At 40.2% G+C, this 20,564-nt stretch overlaps 1 protein-coding gene across 8 annotated transcripts in view; it reads left to right on the top strand.

Moving 5' to 3' along the window:
• Positions 1-20,274, top strand: part of CPEB3 (cytoplasmic polyadenylation element binding protein 3) — a 219,743-nt gene extending 199,469 nt beyond the window's left edge. For 5 of the 8 annotated variants that reach the window (XM_049855725.1, XM_049855724.1, XM_049855726.1 and 2 more), the window contains one exon: positions 15,135-20,273. In XM_049855725.1, the coding sequence (XP_049711682.1) occupies positions 15,135-15,362 (228 nt within the window). In that variant the 3' untranslated portion in view covers positions 15,363-20,273. Of the gene's footprint in view, positions 1-15,134 lie in introns of all 8 variants that reach the window. The other 3 variants (XM_049855729.1, XM_049855728.1, XM_049855727.1) reach the window with 2 other exon arrangements.
• Positions 20,275-20,564: the final 290 nt, after the last annotated feature.

Raw genomic sequence — 20,564 nt, 5'->3', positions numbered from 1 at the left:
GATCCATTGTTAATTATCTCATATGATTTGACTTTAAAGCTTCATAGTTTGTGGATTTGGCTGAAGTGACTGGTGGGCAGCCTCTGGCTGGAGGTTCTGCTTCTAGTTCTGGAAGTGCTGTGGAGGTTTGTGGTCATATTATAGATGTCTCTATTGAGAATTACAGCTTCCTTCAGCATCATGTACAACCTCCAGGTGAATCGGGTTCCTCTGACAGTATCATATCCTTCAAAAGTATAGTACTCAGAATGAAAAATCAGTTCAGGTTTCTCACCTGGAGGAGAGCTGATTATCCCCTTCCTTTGATCTAAATATGATGCCTCTGGTGATGAAGCTTGACATCGACACAAGCCCTCACAACATTTGGCCTGGATCTTTGGGCATCCTGAGAAAAGACCAAGGGTACTACCTCAAACCCTAGTATTCAGTGGCTCACCCCACCTCCCAGTGTGACTATGAGAGTCCCTCTCTTGAAGCCAGGAGAAGGGCCTCTGCTGGATTTATTTCTCTTAAGCACAGAGATGCCTGTGTGTTTTTCTCTTCCGTCAGGTAAAGTGTGGCGATTCTGCGCATCTTCTCTTCTGCCTTTCACACCCAGTTCATCCTATTTTCCTTCCTGTGGCCTGTACAAATCGTTGGATTAGGTTTGTTCTTTTGTCAGCCACCTCTTCCTAACTCTTTGAGTTAAAGTTTTGCCTGCATGTTCTGCTGTTTGGCTACATCTTCCTTGTATTTGTGCTGTCAATTTTTTGTGCCCAGGTGCAAGTGCTTACATTTATCCTCATTAACTTCTGCCTCTTCATTTGGCCTCTTTATCATGTCCACACAAACTCCATTATATGAAATTCTGGCTTCTAGTTGGCTTCCAGGTACCTGCAAACATGCTTTACCTGTTCTGGAAGGGCTAGCTATATGACTGACTTAATTTGGTTGTTCCTGTCTCCAAAGGGCATGCTGCAGCAGGGGCCAGTCTTTAGCTGTTTTTGGTATGACCTTCAGCACATAATTCAAACTGAACCTGACCTTGGCCAATGCTTTCCTTTTCATTATCATGACTGATCAGATTCAAGGAGAGGGAATTCTGGACCTGTGAATAGTTTATAGTCTCCCTAGTATCTCCTCTCTGCTACCAAGAGCTATTTAGTCATCACTTTACTTACATAATAGGGGTCAGTTTGTTGACTGGTATCAAAATGACTACATACAGAAATATTTTCTTGAGCTTCTTATGAGCAAAACATTGTCAGCATTGAGATAGGTTTAAGTATAGTTTTCGCTTTGTTTATGTCATTCTAATAGACACTTGTCCAAAGCTCCACATCAGTCCTCCTTATCCTTAATGGTTACCAGCCCATCAGTAAATTACATGTATTGTTCCACTTTCTTGAGCATGCTCACCTCCATTAGGTGTGTTGGCATGAATCCAGATGTCTCTTTGTAGGTAGGTATCTCATATCCTGTGTCCACAAGTCCCTGTAAGGCAGAGGTCAGCTTGGAGATATGACCAGCCCTACATAGGACTTGGACTTTAATGGTAGTATATAGATCAGCAGTGTGGTCCCACTACATCTGTCTCACAAGTGTCATAGCTTAGTGATATTCCAGGTAAGTTAGATGGTTAACAGAAAAACCATTTTTATTTTAATAGTTACATATTTGTATAATATGGAAAATAGAAATGATTTTGCTAGTCAATTAAAATATCAAAGAATAGTACAGATGGCATGGGGATATGGCAGGAAAAGTCACAGATGATTTGGGAATGCCTGAAGCTTAAGAGATTCTCTGATAGGTCATAAATTATTTGAGGGAAGCACTGTATCTTATTTCTAGTTTTTAATATGGTGTCTGGCAAGGAATAAGCACCGCATAAATATCAGCTGAATGAGTGAATCCATTGAGCAAAATTATCACCGTTCTTTATTCTGGGACCACCTAAACACAGTGTCCCTCATGGAACTACTTGTCTTTTGTCAATTTGAATCGTCAGAGGAAACTTGACTGTTGCACTTTGAGAGGTTGTAGTAACTGACTTGCACATCTGGGTTTGTGGGTAATTTTGAGTCATTGCATGTATCTTATCTACTCACTGGATCAATACCTTACATGTAGGTGCTGAGTGCAGCTTTGCTGTAATAGCCCCACTCACCACCTGCAAGGCAGCCCATTGTAAGTTTTCGGGAAAGGCCTCTAGAAGCAAAGCAGCAGTCCAAACGTCACATCCTTTGTGTTTCTGGCTTTACTCAGAGCCTTATTGGCTGACATTTAATGGATAGCTCTTAGCAAACTTGATTATCTAGCTTCCTAGTCCAAAGGAAAATGATTAGAAGCCACAAACTTATAAAGGATGGGTAGAAGGTGTATTAGGAGTGATAGCTAATAGCCAGATATTGAAGGGGGTAGTTGAAAAAGTGAAAACTGTCTTTTGCGCTGTTTACTTGGTACTAATAGAAAGAACATTCGTAATATCTCCTGCTTAAAAGAAGGCCAGGTGAATACTACATTTTAGGAAAAGTTTCCATCAAAAAAAACATCAAAATTCAAGACACTGTGGCACCAGACAAGAAAAGTGCTCTCTGAAAAACTAACTTATGAGGAATGGTATTCCCTAAGGAAGCTGATTAACTAAGTCATTGCTGTGTGCCTCTGGCCTAGAGCGATCCTGACAGATCTTCATGACTTCTTCTGATGGGATTCTTCAAAAACCCTTGTCTCAATTCTCTAGGGCTGCTATAACCGAAATACCACAAGTGGGTGGCTTTACCGAATAGAAGTTTATTTTCACACGGTTTAGGAGGCTAAAAGTCTGAATTCGGGGCCCTGGCTTTAGGAGAAAGTTCTTTCTCTTGATTCTGGGGGAAAGTCCTTGTCTCTTTTCAGTTTCTGTTCCTCAGTTGCTTGGTGATATTCATGTAGCCTGGCATCTATCTTCCCCTAACTGTCTGATCTGCTCCTTTATAACTCAAAAAGTGATTAGTTTAAAACACACTCACTCTACACTAACATGGTCTCATTAACATAACAAAGAAACCCCTATTCCCAAAGAGGATCACATCAACAGACATCGGGGAGAGGATTTACAGCTTGTAATTTTGGGGGGGGGGCACAATTCAATCCATAACACCCCTTAACTGGTAAGAAACGTTATCAAGCTGGCTGGAAACTGAATAGATAGAAGATGCAGTTTTATTCATATTGCATTTCCAAATGTCAGCCCAAATGTTTTGTTCAACAGAACAGTCCTATCACTTGATCTTAACATCCCTATGTTGTGGAAAGTTTTTCCAGTCAACTGGTGGAGTACTAACTCAGTCTTTTTAGCAACTGCATGATACCGTATGGGTAGATGTACCACACTTTATTTAACCATTCCCCTATAGGTGAACGCTTGCTTTATTTCTAGTTTTTTGCTGCCAAGGACAATTCTAAAGGAGCCCTGGTGGCAAAGTGGTTAAGCGTGCGGCTGCTAACCAAAAGGTCGACTGTTCGAACACATCAGCCACTACACGGGGGAAAGATGTGGCAGTCTGCTTTCATAAAGATTACAGCCTTGGAAATCCTGTGGGGCAATTCTGCCGTGTCCTATAGGGTTGCTGTGAGTTGGAATTGATGGCAACGGGTTTGTTTTTGATATGGACAATTCTACAATGCTTTACATGTGTCCTCACATATGGTGTTATATTTCCAAGCGTTCAGATTACAACAGCAGTAACAATCAACAGTGGGATTATTAGGTCAAAGAGTATATGTATTTTTTTTTTTAATTTTTATTGTGCTTTAAGTGAAAGTTTACAAGTCACTCTCTTGTACAAAAATTTATATGCGCCTTGCTATATACTCCTAGTTGCTCTCCCCCTAGTGAGACAACATACTCCTTCACTCCACTCTATTTTCCTGTCCATTCGGCCAGCTTCTGACCCCCCCCCCTTGCCCTGTCATCTCCCCTCCAGACAGGAGATGCCCACATAGCCTCATATGTCTATTTGATCCAAGAAGCTCACTCTTCACCAGTATCATTTTCTATCCCATAGTCCAGTCCAATCCCTGTCTGAAGAGTTGGCTTTGGGAATGGTTCCTATCTTGGGTTAACAGAAGGTTTGGGGACCATGACCTCCAGGGTCCTTCTAGTCTCAGTCAGACCATTAAGTCTGGTCTTACGAGAATGTGGGGTCTGCATCCCACTGCTCCCTCAGGGGTTCTCTGTTGTGTTCCCTGTCAGGGCAGTCATCGGTTGTAGCCAGGTACCATCTAGTTCTTCTGGTCTCAGAATGATGTAGTCAGTGGTTCATGTGGCTCTTTCTGTCTCTTGGGCTCATAAATCGCCTTGTGTCCTTGGTGTTCTTCATTCTCCCTTGATCCAGGTGGGTTGAGACCAACTGATGCATCTTAGATGGCTGCTTGCTGGTATTTAAGACCCTAGACGCCACTCTTCAAAGTGGGATGCAGAATGTTTTCTAAATAGATTTTATTATGCCAGTTGACTTAGATGTCCCCTGAAACCATGGTCCCCAAACTCCACCCCTGCTATACTGGCCTTCGAAGCATTCAGTTTATTCAGGAAATCTCTTTGCCTTTGGTTTAGTCCAGTTGTGCTGACCTCTCCTGTATCGTGTGTTGTCTTTCCCTTCACCTAAAATGCTTCTTATCTACTATCTAATTAGTGAAAACCCTTCTCACTCCCTCCCTGCTTTCATAATCACAAAATATTTTCTTCTCTGTTTAAACTATTTTTCGAGTTCTTATAATAATAGTCTCATATGATATTTGTCCTTTTGCAGCTGACTAATTTCACTCAGCATAAGGCCTTCCAGATTCCTCCATGTTATGAAATATTTAACAAATTCCTCATTGTTCTTTATCAATGCATAGTATTCCATTGTGCGAATATACCATAATTTATTTATCCATTTATCCGTTGATGGGCACCTTGGTTGCTTCCATTCTTTTTGCTGTTGTAAACAGTGCTGCAGTGAACATGGGTGTGCATATATCTGTTCATGTAAAGGCTCATATTTCTCTAGGATATATTCCAAGGAGTGGGATTGCAGGATCGTATGGTAGTTCTATTTCTAGCTTTTTGAGGGAGCACCAAATCGATTTCCAGAGTGGTCGTACCATTTTACATGCCCACCAGCAGTGTATGAGCGTTCCAGTCTCTCCACAACCTCTCCAACATTTATTATTTTGTGTTTCTTAGATTAATGTCAGCCTTGTTGGAATGAGATGGAATCTCATTGTGGTTTTGATTTGCATTTCTGTAATGCCTAATGATCATGAGCATTTCTTCATGTTATCTGTTAGCTACCTGACTGTCTTCTTTAGTGAAGTGCCTGTTCATATCCTTTGCCCATTTTTTAATTGGGTTGTCTTTTTGTAGTTGAGTTTTTGCAGTATCATGTAAATTTCAGAGCTCGGATGCTGATCAGAAATGTCACAGCTAAAAACTTTTTCCCACTCCGTAGGTAATCTTTTTACTCTTTTGCTGAAGTCTTTGGATGAGCATAGGTGTTTAATTTTTGCGAGCTCCCAGTTACCTAGTTTCGCTTCTGCATTTTAGTAATGTTTCGTATACTGTTCATGTCGTGTTTTAAGGCTCCTTTTTTTTTTTTACTAGCATTGTACCTATTTTTTCTTCTATGGTCTTTTTGATTTTATATTTAGGTCTTGGATCCATTTTGACTTCATTTTTGTGCATGGTATGAGGTATGGGTCTTGTTTCATTTTTTTGCAGATGGATATCCAGTTATGCTAGAGCCATTTGTTAAAGAGAGTGTCTTTTCCCCATTTAACTGACTTTGGGCCTTTGTCAAATATCAGCTGCTCATATGTGGATAGATTTATGTCTGGGTTCTCAATTCTGTTCCGTTGGTCTATGTATCTGTTGTTGTACCAGTACCAGGCTGTTTTGATTCTGTGGCAATATAATAGGCTCTAAAATCAGGTAGAGTGAGGCCTCCCATGTTGTTCCTCTTTTTCAGTAATTCTTTACTTATCCAGGGCCTCTTTCCCTTCCATATGAAGTTGGTGATTTGTTTTTCCATCTCATTAAAAAATGTCATTGGAATTTGGATCAAAATCACATTGTATCTATAGATCGCTTTTGGTAGAATAGACATTTTTGTGATGTTAAGTCTTCCTATCCATGAGCAAAGTATGTTTTTCCACTTCTGTACATCCCTTTTGGTTTTTTGCAGTAGTGTCTTGTAGTTTTCTTTGTGTTAGGTCTTTTACGTCTCTGGTAAGATTTATTCCTGAGTATTTTATCTTCTTGGGTGCTACTGTAAATGGTATTGATTTGGTGATTCCTCTTCAACGTTCTTTTTGTTGGTGTAGAGGACTCCAGTTGATATTTTATCTTCTTGGGGGCTACTGTAAATGGTATTGATTTGGTGATTTCCTTTTCAATGCTCTTTTTGTTGGTGTAGAGGAATCCAGTTGATTTTTGTATGTTTATCTTGTATCCTGATCCTCTGCTGAACTCTTCTAGTAGTTTTAGTAGTTTTCTTGATGATTCTTTAGGGTTTTCTGTGTATAAGATCATGTCGTCTGCAAATAGAGATACTTCTACTTTTTCCTTACCAATTTGGATGCCCTTTCTTTCTTTATCTAGCCTAACTGCTCTGGCTAGGACCTCCAGCACAATATTGAATTAGAGTGGTGATAAAGGGCATCCTTCTCTGGTTCCCAGTCTCAAGGAGAATGCTTTTAGACTCTCTCCATTTAGGTTGATGTTGGCTGTATAAATGTCCTTTATTATGTTGAGGAGTTTTCCTTCTATTCCTATTTTGCTGAGAGTTTTTATCATGAATGGGTGTTCAGCTTTGTCAAATGCCTTTTCTGCATCAGTTGATAAGATCATGTGGCTCTCGTCTTTTGTTTTACTTATATGATGGATTACATTAATTGTTTTTCTAATGTTGAACCATCCTGTGTACCTGGTATGAATCCCACTTGGTCATGGTGAATTATTTTTTTGATATGTTGTTGAATTCTATTGGCTAGAATTTTGTTGAGGATTTTTTGCATCTAAATTCATGAGGGATATAGGTCTGTAATATTCTTTTTTTGTGGTGTCTTTACCTGGTTTTGGTATCAGGGATATGCTGGCTTCATAGAATGAGTTTGGGAGTATTCCATCCTTTTCTATTCTCTGAAATAACCTTTAGCAGTAGTGGTGTTAACTCTTCTCCAAGGCTGGGAGAATGGCTCAGGGCGTGCAGCAGGACCTATCTCAGGCCCAGGGAAATCGACAGCCACTGAAGCCTGCTTGGGGGCTGGGGACATGGTAAAATATACACAAGTACTTAGCTTTTGCTGAGAGCGCTGTTCTTCTCTGCCTCCAGAGGTGTGAGTAGGCTGCGCAGCTGGCTGTTTCTTCCTGAGGCTTCCCAGAGATGCAGGCCGGCAACTCCTCTCCACTTGTGAACCATCTCTCCCTCCCCCTGCCACTCAGATAGAGCTGCCTGTGCGTATTCTCTACCCATTTTTCCACTGCGTTGTATGTCTTTTTCTTGCCAAGTTTTAAGAGTTCTTTGCACAGTATAAGTAATAGTCTGCATTGAAAATATTTTTTTCCAAGTCTATCGTTTGTCCACTGACTTTTCTCATGGTATCTTTTGCTATTTAATATATATTTAGTCTACTATAGGGTCACTATGAGTCGGAATCAACTTGATGGCAACAGGTTTTAATGTATGTATTGCCTTCTGAAGCTTCTTAATTTCTAGTCCTTATTAAGACAGTCTTCCCTGTCCTTAAATTGTATATATAAGCCTAGTTGGTGGGGTTTTTTTGTTTTTGTTTTTTAAGGTTGGTTTCTTTCTTATATTTAGGCCTTCCTTCATGTAAGTCCTGTATCTTTACGGTTCAGTTAATTCTGAGTAATTTATGAATTTTGTCACAATTGTGAATAGAATATTTTCTCTGTTTTTATTACTAGAATAGTATAAAGCTAGTAGTTTTCTTAAGAAGTCTTCTTGACGTATAAATGATATCTTAACTAAAGATACAGGATTTTGGGGGGATCACTTTTTCTCTTGGATAGTAGATAGTATTCCTCAGTGTTCTGCCTTCCATTGTTGCAGATGAAAAGCCTGTTGCCAGTCTTCTTCTGATTTTGCTTTGTAGGAAGTAGTAGCTAGGTCTTTTCACTTGGAAGCATGTAACATTTTATCTTTAGAGTTTAGAAATTTTAACCAGTGATTTTACCAGGATATGCCTGGTAGTGTTTTTCCTTATCAGTCTCAGGACTCTTGTCAGCTCATTACTTTTCCTCCTTGTTTCTTTTTCTTCTTTTGGAGCTCCTATTATTCATATATTAGTCTCTCCTAGATTTATTCCATAAATTTTTTATCTTTCCTCTCATTTTTTCTTTTTCTTTATAAAAATTATTTCTTTCCAGAGTTTTGACATATTTCTACTACATGATCTTCTGTGCCACTAAATTCGATCTCAACAGTGGCCATCCTTTTTTCAATTCATCTACTAACTCATTTAGTCAAAAAGTTGTGGTTTCAGTTTTTAACTTGTAATCATAAAATATTTCAAATATATATAAAAGTATAGAAAATAGTATAATGAACCCCCATCATCCAGTTTCAACAATTATCAACCAATCTTGTTCCTCTACACCTCTGCCCACTTTCCCACTCCCACCCTAGGTTATTTTGAAGTAGATCTCAGATATATTTTTATCTATAAATAATTCATTTAAATAAAGAAGTTCTTAAAAACAAAACTGGAAAACAACAAAAAATATAACCACAATACCATTTTCACATCTAAACAGAAGTAATTTTTTTATTACCAGAAAGTCTCTTGTAATGGACTTGAATTTCTTTGTTTTATCGTTGTACATTTATGTTATAAAGTGTTATTGTCTGTCTCCTCCAGCAGCTTTCTTTTGCTGGGTGTGAGTTCTGATTTTTCAGAATGATTCTCTCTGTAACTGCTGGATCCCCTTTTCTAGGCTTACTGGGGCTCAGATCCAATTGCTGGAGTACCCTGCATGTAGGTGTCTGCCTGGTGGTGGAAGTAAAGCCATCCTCAGCCCGTGGGCTGGAGGTGGAAGAGCAGGCTGCAGCCAGTTCCCTGCGTGTCCTGCTTCTACCAGTAGTCCCCCTGCCTCAGGGCAGAGAAGATTCATTCCACCATTTTTGGCTCCTTCTTGGCATTTTAGGGACAGGAAAATGAGGCCAGGTTAGATATACTCTCACAAGCTTTATAGCTTTCCCCCAGGAGTCTACCAATCTCTGCAGACCACATTCTTCCCCACTGTATTGCTTTGCTCCTGGACTCTGTCCTCAGATTGCTTGCAAGTAAGGGAAGATGTCATCAAAGGCAGGTCCACAGATAAGAAAAGCCAGATGAGTGATATGAAATCGTTTTTATAAAAAGTTTAAAAGAGGAAGAAATAGATGCCTATGGAACTGAAATAGTTAAGAAAGACTAGGCCTCTAATTGATTTTCGACAGGGGTGCAAAGACCACTTAATGGGGAAAGAAGAGCCTCTTCAACAAAGGGTGTTGGGATAACTGAATATCCATGTGCAAAAGAATGAAGTTGAACCTTACTTTACACCATCTATCAATATTACTCAAAATGGATCAGTGACTTAAATATAAGAGCCAAAGCTATAAAACTCTTAGGAACCATAGAGCTAAATCTTTAAGACCTTGAATTTAGCAGTGGAGTCTTTGATATGATACCAAAAGCACAAGCAACATAAGAAAAAATAGATAAATTGGACTTCATCAATGACATTATTTGGAAAGTGAAAATACATCCCACAGGGAGGGAGAAAATATTTGCAATCACATATTTGATAATGGTCTGGTATCCAGAATATATAAAGAGCTCTTACAACTCAACAACTAAAAGACAATCCAGTTAAAAATGAGAAAAGACTTGAACAGACATTTCACCAAAGAAAATATACAGATAGTGAACATGCACATGAAAAGATGCTCAACATCATTAGTCATTAGGGAAATGGAAATCAAAACCATAATGAGGTATTAGTTTACACCCACTAGGACAGCTGTAATTAAAAAAAAAATGGAAGATAAAAAATGTTGGTAAAGATGTTAAGAAATTGGAACCCTTGTACATTGTTGGTGGGAAAGTTAAGTGGTTCAGCTGCTATGGAAAACAGTTTGATGGTTTCTCAGAAAGTTAAACATAGAATTACCATATCCCCAGCAATTCTTCCCTAGGTATGTACCCAAAGGAGTTGAAAACAGATAAACAAATGCTTGTACGCAAATGTGCCTAGCAGCACTATTTATAATAGCCAAAAGGCAGAAATAACCCAAATGTCATTCAAGGATTGTGGTTAATACCTATGTCTTAGTTTCTTGTTTTTATTAGCTGCTGACCAATTGTCCCTCGACTAATGGCAACCCCGTGCACAACGGAATGAAATGCTGCGCAGTTCTGTGACATCCCCATGATCAGTTGCAATTGAACCATTGTGATCAATAGGGTTTTCATTGGCCGATTTTTGGAAGTAGATCACCAGGCCTTTCTTCCTAGTTCATCTTAGTCTAGAAGCTCTGCTGAAACCCATCCTGCATCATAGCAACACACAAGCCTTCATTGACAGACAAGTGGTGGCTGTGCATGGGGGGTCTTGGGGGATTGGCTAGGAATTAAACTTAGGTCTCCTGCATGGAAGGCATAAATTCTGCCACTGAACCACCAATGCCCTCTCTTAGTTTTCTACAGCTGCCATAACAAAATACCACAAGTGAGTGGCTTTAAAAAACAGAAATTGATTATTTCACCGTTTTAGAGACTAACCCAGAAAAACCCATTGCTGTCGAGTTGATCTGACTCATAAGTGACCCTATTATAGGACAGAGTAGAACTGCCCCATAGGGTTTCCAAGGCTGTAAATCTTTATGGAGAGGCTGGTGGATTCAAACTGCTGACCTAACCCCTGTACCACTAAGGCTCCTTGGAGGCTAGGAATAAGAATTCAGTGTGTCATCAGGACCACACTATCTTTCTGTCTGCTCTAAGAGAAGATCCTTCCTTGTCCCTTCTAGCTTCTAGTAGCCCTGGGCATTTCTTGGCTTGCAACTGTCTGGCACATAACCATTCTTCCTGGCTCAGAAGGGATTAGGACCCACCCTACTTGGGTATGACCTCATTAACCTATCCCCATGGGGCGGAAGGCGGCGGCCGCGGGGCCCCCCACGCCTCCAGCCGGCCCTGGTCCCCTGAGCGCCGGTCCGGGCAGCATGCCGGGTCCCGGGGGGGAGGTGGCGCCCCCAGGGCCGCGGCCACGGCGCTGCCGCCGGGGCTCAGCGGGGGCAGCGGGAGCCCGCCCGCGCAACGACCCGACATCGCTCCGTCCCGTCCGGCGGTGTCGCGATCCGGACTCCGGGCTTCGCGACGAATCCGGTCCGTGCTCCGTGCTCCGGGACTTTCCGATCTAAATTCCGGGTTCTGCCAATCCGAGTTCTGGGGTTTGCTGATCCGGGTTCCGGGATTTCCTAATCCAAGTTCGGGAGTTGCTCACTGACCCGGTTTGGGCTACATAGAAGACCCTATTTCCCCAAAGCAGATCACATGCACAGCATATCTTTTTGGAGGACAAAATTTAATCCATAGCAACATACAGTGAAATATTATTTAGCCATAAAAAGGAACAAGATATAGATACATGGTATGCTGTGGATGAACCTTGCAACATTATGCTATGAAGGAAGCCAGACACAAAAGGTCACATACTGTGTGATCCCATTCATATGGTATAACAAAACCAAAAAAAAACAAACCCACTGCCATCTAGTCGATTCCGACTCATAGCGACCGTACAGGACAGAGTAGAACTGTACCGTAGAGTTTCCAAGGAGAGCCTGGCGGATTTGAACTGCCAACCTCTTGGTTAGCAGCCGTAGCACTTAACCACCACACCACCAGGGTTTCCCCAGAACAGGTAAACCCATAAAGACAGAAAACTGACTGATGGTTGCCAGGGCCTGGGGCAGAAGGAATGGGAAGTAACTGACTAGTGGGTACAAGTTCTCCGTTTGAGCAGTGAATATGTTCCGGAACTAGATAGACGTGGTAGTTACACAACACTGAGTGTACACGGAATTGTTCACTTTAAAATGGCTAATTTCTTGTGAAAGAAAAGAAAGGCTGGGCTTCATTGGACGCCTGAAAATAAAATTTTTTTTAAATTGTGCTTTAAGTGAAAGTTTACAAATCAAGTCAGTCTCTCATATAAAAATTTATATACACCTTGTTGTGTACTCCTAGTTGCTCTCCCCTTAATGAGACAGCACATTCCTCCTCTCCACCCTGTATTACCCGTGTCCATTCAGCCAGCTTCTGTCCCCCCCCCCCCGCCTTCTAATCTCCTCTCTAGACAGGAGCTGCCCCCATAGTCTCATGTGTCCACTTGAGCCAAGAAGCTCACTCCTTACCACTATCATTTTCTGTCTTATAGTCCAGTCCACACCCTGTCTGAAGATTTGCTTTGGGAATGGTTCCTGTCTTGGGCTAACAGAAGGTCTGGGACCATGACCTCCGGATCCTTCTAGTCTCAGTCAGACCATTAAGTCTGGTCTTTTTACAAAAATTTGAGGTCTAGATACACTGCTGTCCTGCTCCATCAGGGATTCTCTCTTGTGTTCCCTGTCAGGGCAGTCATCGTTGTAGCCGGGTACCATCTAGTTCTTCTGGTCTCAGGCTGATGGAGTCTCTGGTTTATGTGGCCCTTTCTGTCTCTTGGGCTCATAATTCCCTTGTGTCTTTGGTGTTCTTCATTCTCCTTCGTTCCAGGTGGGTTGAGACCAATTGATGCACCTTAGATGGCTGCTTGCTAGTATTTAAGATGCCAGACACCACTTACCAAAGTGGGATGCAGAATGTTTTCTTAATAGATTTTATTATGCCAATTGACCTAGATGTCCCCTGAAACCATGATCATTGGACAGCTGAAATTTTTGAGGGGTTGAAGGAAAGAATAAGGAAGAGGGCATTTGCGATAGAACAAAAGTTCAAGTAAAAATACAGACCAGAGAGAGTTTGAGTTGGGAAGTAGTTGGAAAAGAGGTTGGAACAAATCCTGGGGGCTCTGGCTCCTATTTGAGTCTTAGGAGAGAGGGAGTGCGCTATTACGCTAAGGCAGCTGAATGTAATCCATCGAAAGTGGAGAACCCCAGTGGCTTTGACTAGGAGAGGAACATTGTGAAGGCAGATCATTGAAATGTCAACATGTTTATGGGTGGATGCTTGGTGACTAGTCCAGAGGCCATTGATACTGTAAGTGTCCTTTCTCGAGGCCATGATAGCCTGGACTGGAGAAGAATCAGTGGGAATAATAGCTACACTCAGTGCTTATGCATGCAGGCACTGTCTGTGTGTTTTATGCGATTTAACTCGTTAATCTTCATAGGAACGCTGTAAGGTAGGGACTCATTTTCTCTCAATGTACAGATGAAGAAACAGAGGCTCAGAGAGGCGGAGAAACTTGCCTAAGGTCACAAAGCTGTGTGTGGGGTCTAAATTTGAACCCAGATTAACCCCAGGGCAACTACAATTTTAATTACAGTGCCAGGATGAATGTGAGAGAGACTTTTGAAGCCCACTCACTAACTGGTCAGGTTGAGGAGGAGATAGGAGAAAGGGAGACTAGAGTCAGAGTAAAGATGTTTTCCCTTGGGTAACCAAAAGCTGATGCAGGTCTTGCCAGGTGGGTCTTCCAAGTAGAAATGTCTGACTGGAGTTTGGACCTGTGGACTAGAGTTCATGGCTAGAGTAAAATTCTGGGAGAGGCCACATAGCGCCTTTCAGAAGGGAAGAAGAAGAACCAGAAAAGTATAGTGTCCGATTCTAGGCAGTCCCCACCTTCCCTGCACACCCCATGCTTCCTATCCTGCGCCCCACCCCCCCCCGCCAGTGTAGCCTGACTCACCCCTGCTAGAACCATCCAGTGGCATCCAGAGGCAGCCTGAATTGTCAGGAAGTTAGCTCATCTCCATAAAGTGCAGGTCCTTGTCTCCATGGCCACAAGGGTGCTTTTCCCCCACCCCCCGAATGGCTCTAGAAGTTGGCATGGGAAGGGGCCAGACTTTTCACCTTCATGCTAACTCCTAACATTCAAGATGAAAAAATTGATGTTAATAATGTTCTTTTTTGAGTTTCCAGGAGGCGGATATGGGGGAAATTGTGTTAACTTTTCTTCTTTTTTGCTTTTGTTTTTCACATCATATAGCTCTGTTTTGTTTAGATTGTAAAATGCCCCCTAATGCCACCACATCTCTGATATGGTGAAACACATGTGAAATCATGCGCTAAGATTAGTAAGTAAGCACAGTCAAGCCCGTGCTTACCTCGTTTACCGGTTAACCCACCCCTGGCTATGATAAAAGGTTGTCTGTCTATTATAAAAGGTTGTCTGTCTATTGAAGCTTCCAGTCGTGTAGGGTTGGTGGCATTGAAAGGTGGCCTTTCAGTTAAGGCAATGAAGTCCAAAAAGTAAAAATCCTCAATTGTTATAGTAGCTTTCTAACATCTCACTAGTCTCCCCTTTTCCCTTCAGTCCATTCGTATAGAGTACTGGGATGTTAAGTCTTTTGAAAAAGCCTGTTAATTAAAACATTGAAGTCCCAAGCCTCACAGTAGCTTCCTTCAGCCCCTTTCCAGCCTCAGTGTAACTTTTACCCTCAGGCCTGGTTCCAGTCAAACCATTCCCCAACTATGTCCCTACCTGTTCCTGTTTATGGACCTTTGTCTTTGCTGGTTCATCTCCCTAAAATGCTCCTCCTCCTTACCCTGCATTATCAGATGCTGCCCAGCCTTCAGGATTCAGCTCATGTGCTTTTACACGCTCTACCTCTCTCTTTTTTTTATACCTCTCTTAACCCTCAGCAGCACCCTTTGAGATGACACATTTATACCCGTTTTACAGATGAGCAAACAGGCAGAGAGCAGTTAAGAATGTGCCTAAGATCACACAAATAGTAAGTCAAGGAGCTGATTCCAAAGCCATCCTCTCAACTACCGTCAGATGTTAGCAGAGTTCAGAGCATCTGATGTTAAGTTATACCGTAGACTCAAAAGGAAGAAACATGAGGAAGCTGTGCTAAACTTTCCCTGTCTTTCCTCTCTGGGTCCAGGTGGAAGTGAAGCCATACGTGCTGGATGATCAGATGTGTGATGAGTGCCAGGGCACGCGCTGTGGTGGGAAGTTTGCCCCGTTCTTCTGTGCCAACGTCACCTGTCTGCAGTATTACTGCGAATACTGCTGGGCGAGCATACATTCTCGCGCCGGGCGGGAGTTCCACAAACCGCTGGTGAAGGAGGGAGGCGATCGCCCTCGCCACGTCCCCTTCCGCTGGAGCTGAGCCCAGGGCAGACCCAGCCACAAGTACTGGAGTAGATAACAAGGAGGGAAAAGAGAGGGCACTGCCTCAGGGCTTACAGTGTTCTGGAAATCTGTGCATTTGTTCTCGATTTTTAAAGAAGAAATGGGTCTTTTTATTATTATTATTTACAGTCATATTACTGAACTCAGTGTCCAGTATAATGCAAAACTGCAGAGTGTATAACGGTACTGATTTGCACTTTGATTCACACCTTTGTCTGCTTGGTACCTTAATTCCTTACACCTGACTTGTCACTAGTGACAGTATGTAGACTGCCATTCTCATCAGCGGCCATCAGGTTGATCTCTGTGATTATTTCGTTTGTTGTTGTGTTGTTGTTGTTCTGATTGTTTTTGAACTGGAGCATGCACTTATTTTCAGAAACTTAGAGCGTTGCCCCTAGGAGAAGACTTACCAAAGGTAAAACTCGTGAGTAGGTGGCAGATGTAGCAAAAACTTCACAACAATTCAGCAATCATTAGTGGAGGTCATTTAGAGTAAGTATAACCCTTAACGAAAATAAGCCTTTAGTTACTCTCTATTTTGACTTGTAAGGATACCTCATAAGCTGGATCTTTATTTTTCCTTCATGTTTGATTTTTGTTTTGCTGAGGATTTTGGTTAGATCTTTTAGTGTTATGTAAATTTATGCTGCAATAGCTTTTGCTGCTATTAAAATGGTATTATTAATACCATAATCCTCTATTCAGGCTAAGGTATCAATTAAAAAAAAAAAAACCCAACAACACACTTTTGTGACTTAGGGATAGAGTCAGCTGCCGAAAGGAGATCAGAATAGATTTCAGAAAGCTTCAATGGAAGGTCGATATTTCTGACTGCATGTTTACTTAATCAGGTTGCTGCATGCAATAAATTTTATATCCAATGTCTAGTATAAAACCTTCCCACAATGCACAAATTAAGAATCTATATAAGCTATATAAGCTATAAAATACTCATTTTTTTTAAAGATTTTTTTTTTCATTCAAAAAATTGGTAATTGACCGGAGGAAGGCATGCCTCAATAAATGGAATGCTTCTGAAGTTAGAACGAGCCCATAACAGAATGACCTATATAACAACCAATATAAAACCTAGGTGTAGGATATTCTTAAAGCAAATTTGTGGATGGTAGATGAAGTACTTTGCGGTGCTCTGTTATATATTGTGCAATTTATTTTATATAGTAAAGTGATTATGTCTTTAACTGTGATCAAACTGAACTGTTTCAAGCCTCCGTGTCAGACATTAACGAACTTGACAGTTCATAACTGGTACATCATTAACTAACACATGAGCTCTTAGTCACAATCTCCTAGTGCTTGCACCATTTTACACAGCTTCAGATCTTGTCCGGAAAACCAAAGAGCTCATCTTAGCTTACAAACACTAGGAATATATACAGTATATAGAGATAAGCTGTCAGATTGGCAAACTAGGCACTTTTTAAGAAAGTTGCATAACGGCGATGCTAAAGAAATGTCTGTACCAAATAAGACGGCCTGGGCAGAGCGGGTCGTCCAGGTGAGAAATTAACTACTTAATTCCCGGGATTTATCCTGTAAAGCTTGAATAGAAGTCAGACCTGCTAGTACTACCCCGGACATTTTTTTAGCATTCACTCTTGGGCTACAGATAGTAATATATAAACACACACACTGATTGTGAGAATATGTAAATCCTTTTTTATCTTCTTATGTTTTGGAATTCTGGGGACAATCTGACTGGATATGACACTGCGGAGTAGATTTAAGTCGCTGTTTTATGTGCTGTGATGTCCTTGTTCTGTCTTAAGTTACTATTGCTTATTTTTGTTATGTTTCTCCAGTGTTTAGTTGCAATTACCAGCGCTCAAGCTATAGTTTGTTTTCAAAAAGGAAAAAAAAAATAGTTTTTTACTGGATTAAAAATGATTATGAGAATTCTCCCCTTTTGAGGTTACCTCTGGGCTTTTTGGTAATACTGCTTTTTTCTAGCCCAGGTGTGGTTTTCTGTTTGTTTGTTTGTTTGTTTGTTTGTTTTTCCTGTGTTTGTGGTTTTTTTCATCTGTATAAGAAATTTTGTTATGCACTACTTTTTGTATTCTAGACAGTTTTCAAAAGTTGGCTGAAGATTTTTGTTTGTTTGTTTTTAAGGAAAAAGGCATGCTTTCTGACTGACGTGATCTTTTGCAATACCTCAATTTTGAAATATAGGAAAGAAAATGATATTTTCTAAGTAAGTTTATTCAGAAAAATATATATTAATTTAATTCTGCAAGAAAAATGATTTAACAGATGGGTAACTTTATTTTTTTCATGCTTATTTGTGTTTTTTGAAAATGAAGAAGCTAGAGCTTTATAACTATAATATTAAAGATCATATCTAACCTACAGAAATCTACCTAATTATGTGAAAGAAGCAAAACTTTTTAAAGAAGCACCCCTCTTTCATGTACTAAAACAATACTAGGAGATTAAAAAAAAAAGCTGGAAGACTGTACAGTGTAAAGCTAAAGTGAAAGCAAAAAAGCATTGTCATGAAGAATAGGTTACACAAAATCAACTCCATTTGGTGCTGAAAGTTGTGAGTAGATGGTGGAAACTACTTTCCCTTAATTTGTATATTTATAATCAAGCGTTGATTGTGCACGACTGACCAGGATTGTGAAAGATTCTTCTGTTTGTATTTTTTTAAAGAGAACTTTTTTAGTTTATTAAATTATAACATGTTCCCTTTTGTTTTGTAAATAAATGTGCCCCCAAGTTGTTAATGTTGTATTAAAAGAGAGGGTCCTTCAAAAAAAAAAAAAAAAGTTATTTTTTAAAACACAGAGGTGTTCTGACCTGCAGCTTGACTGGGAAGCCCCTGGGTAACACAGGTCCTGTTGTGGCCTTTCCTTGACGTGACACTTGAACTAGTCGATTTTTTGAAGGCTATAACCTAACCTCGACTATTTGTTGTTATGTGCAATACTGTTTGTACTGTTTGTATAAAAAATAGAAAAAAAAAAGACAAGAAAAAAGGCATAAATCTTTATTGCAGATTTATTTTCATTGCAAACTTTAGACATTGTGATTCACTGAAATCATTTTTCTACTGTCAAATATGTACCTTTTCTTCATGCTGGTATTTTTTCAATAGTAATGTAGCCTTTGTACTGAGACAAATTTTCATTGTTATTTTTAGAAAGATTTTTTGCTAAGAAAAAAATTAAACATATTTACATATTTTTCATTTTATTTCGTATTTTCTTTAAAGGAGTGCTTTCTCAATCATTAATAGAGTTGTTTCTGGGAGGGACTTTCATATCTGGTCAATGTCATAATATTATTTTGTATTTTTACTTGGAATAAATTAATTTTATGATGCTAATTCTTTAAAAGTTTATTTTTTTCATTTTCAGTTATTTTTGAAGCTAAAACCTTTGTAATATTGTTACTAAAGTGTCTAGTTTTTTGAAATGCAAAGCTTTATGTATTAACTTGCTGATGTGGTTTACAATAGTGTGACAACGATGAAAATGGTTGGTTATGTAAAGTGACTGGAAAATGTAATGGATAATTGGGTAATAAAATGACAGAATGAAGCAGAACATGTGAGATTTTGACAAGCCTTTTCCTTTATTACAGTGGTTTAGTGTAAGACTAGGGATGTCACAGTACAGTTCTCTAGGGATGTCACAGTGGATTTATACAACACCAGGTGCAGCCAAGTCTGTGGCCCTGATAGCAAAGTCACCCCTATTGAAATACCACCAGGTTGAAAACCTGGCTAGCTCAACAGAGTGTCTCATGGCATTTTCTCCTCTAACTCTTCATTATGTCCTGTGTGTGCACAGATGTGTGTGAGTGTGTGTGTGTGAATCTACGACAAACTGCTGTCTTTGTGTGAGACAGTGCCTTTCCCCCAGGCCAAATCTTCTACATGCATTTACAGTGGTGACGTGTAAAAGTCAAAGGAAGTGACTGAGAGGACCCCGCCTACTGCTCTCTGTAGGCATTACTTGCAGTGTCTCCACTGTGTTACCTCCATGTAAGGCTTGGGTGACTGTACTGAGGAAGCACACTTGATGTCACCACTATATGTGGACAGGGTCAAGCTGCGTCCTCCTCCACACCCTCTGCCTGCTCCCTGTTATGGTGCCCCTGGTTGCCCCCTTATTGTGGCAACCCATCTGGCCATTCCACACATGCATGCTGTCTGCCCTCCCACTTCTACTCCAACACCACCTCACCTTGAAGCTGTGCTGTTAAGGCAGCTTGTCATTGTAATGGCACCAAAAACTTTTTTTTTAATCATACAACTGCAAAACTGGTGTTGCATAAACAGAACATCCAATGACTTGCTCTAGATAGATGGTGTGTTTCTATGTCATTGATGGCCTTTTCCACTCCCATTGCCATGGAGGCGAGGTTATCAATAACTCAGAGAAATGCATGTCCAGAGTTGGCTCTTGGGTATGCTATATGTATTCAGTTTTGTAAATAATATATAGATTAGATCAAGTTGTGATGTAAAATTTTAACTCAAATTGGGTACTACAGGTTGGAATTTTACATTAACTACAAATAAGTGATTAGGAACAGAAGAAAAGAAATTGGAAAATCCTTGTTTAGTGGTATAAAGTTTACGCTTAGATTTCTGCCTATATCTTGTGTTTTATAGCTTGTTAGTAAGGCATGGGCTAATGCAGAATGTACTGCATTTATGCAATTAGCAAATAACTGCTAGTTTTCGTTTTATCTCTATATTAGCAACAAAATGGCATTTAACTGGGTAAAGCTCCTACCTAAATATTTCAGTATTGTGACATCTCTACTTGCAAGGTTTGAGTGAAAGATTAGTCACAGAGTAGTGAAAAAAAAAAAAGTATGTTTTTTGTTAAAACTGGCTTATTTGTATGGATTGTTGCTTTTTACACTAGTTTGTATGGTATGTCAGCTAACATTTCTTTGTGTTTTTTTTTTTTTTAAATAACCAAACTTCTCTATCTCAGCTGCAATAGTGTTCCATCTTACCACAGAGTATTCTATAATTAATGCTGTTGACTTTATACCCCAAAGTGGATCAAGAAGTGGTTCTGTGATTTGGGGATATTAAAATTTGCATCATGATGAAGTTAATTGCAACAAGTAGAAAACTTGGGTGCTAATACAGGACAATTTCTGCTATTTTTCTTTCCTGGACAGAGTTCTGTTG

Source organism: Elephas maximus, chromosome 16 (assembly GCF_024166365.1).
Source record: "Elephas maximus indicus isolate mEleMax1 chromosome 16, mEleMax1 primary haplotype, whole genome shotgun sequence".
In the NCBI taxonomy this organism is placed as follows: domain Eukaryota; kingdom Metazoa; phylum Chordata; class Mammalia; order Proboscidea; family Elephantidae; genus Elephas; species Elephas maximus.
The sequence above is the reverse complement of the archived record's forward strand: the minus strand, read 5'-3'. Positions and strand labels throughout refer to the sequence as shown.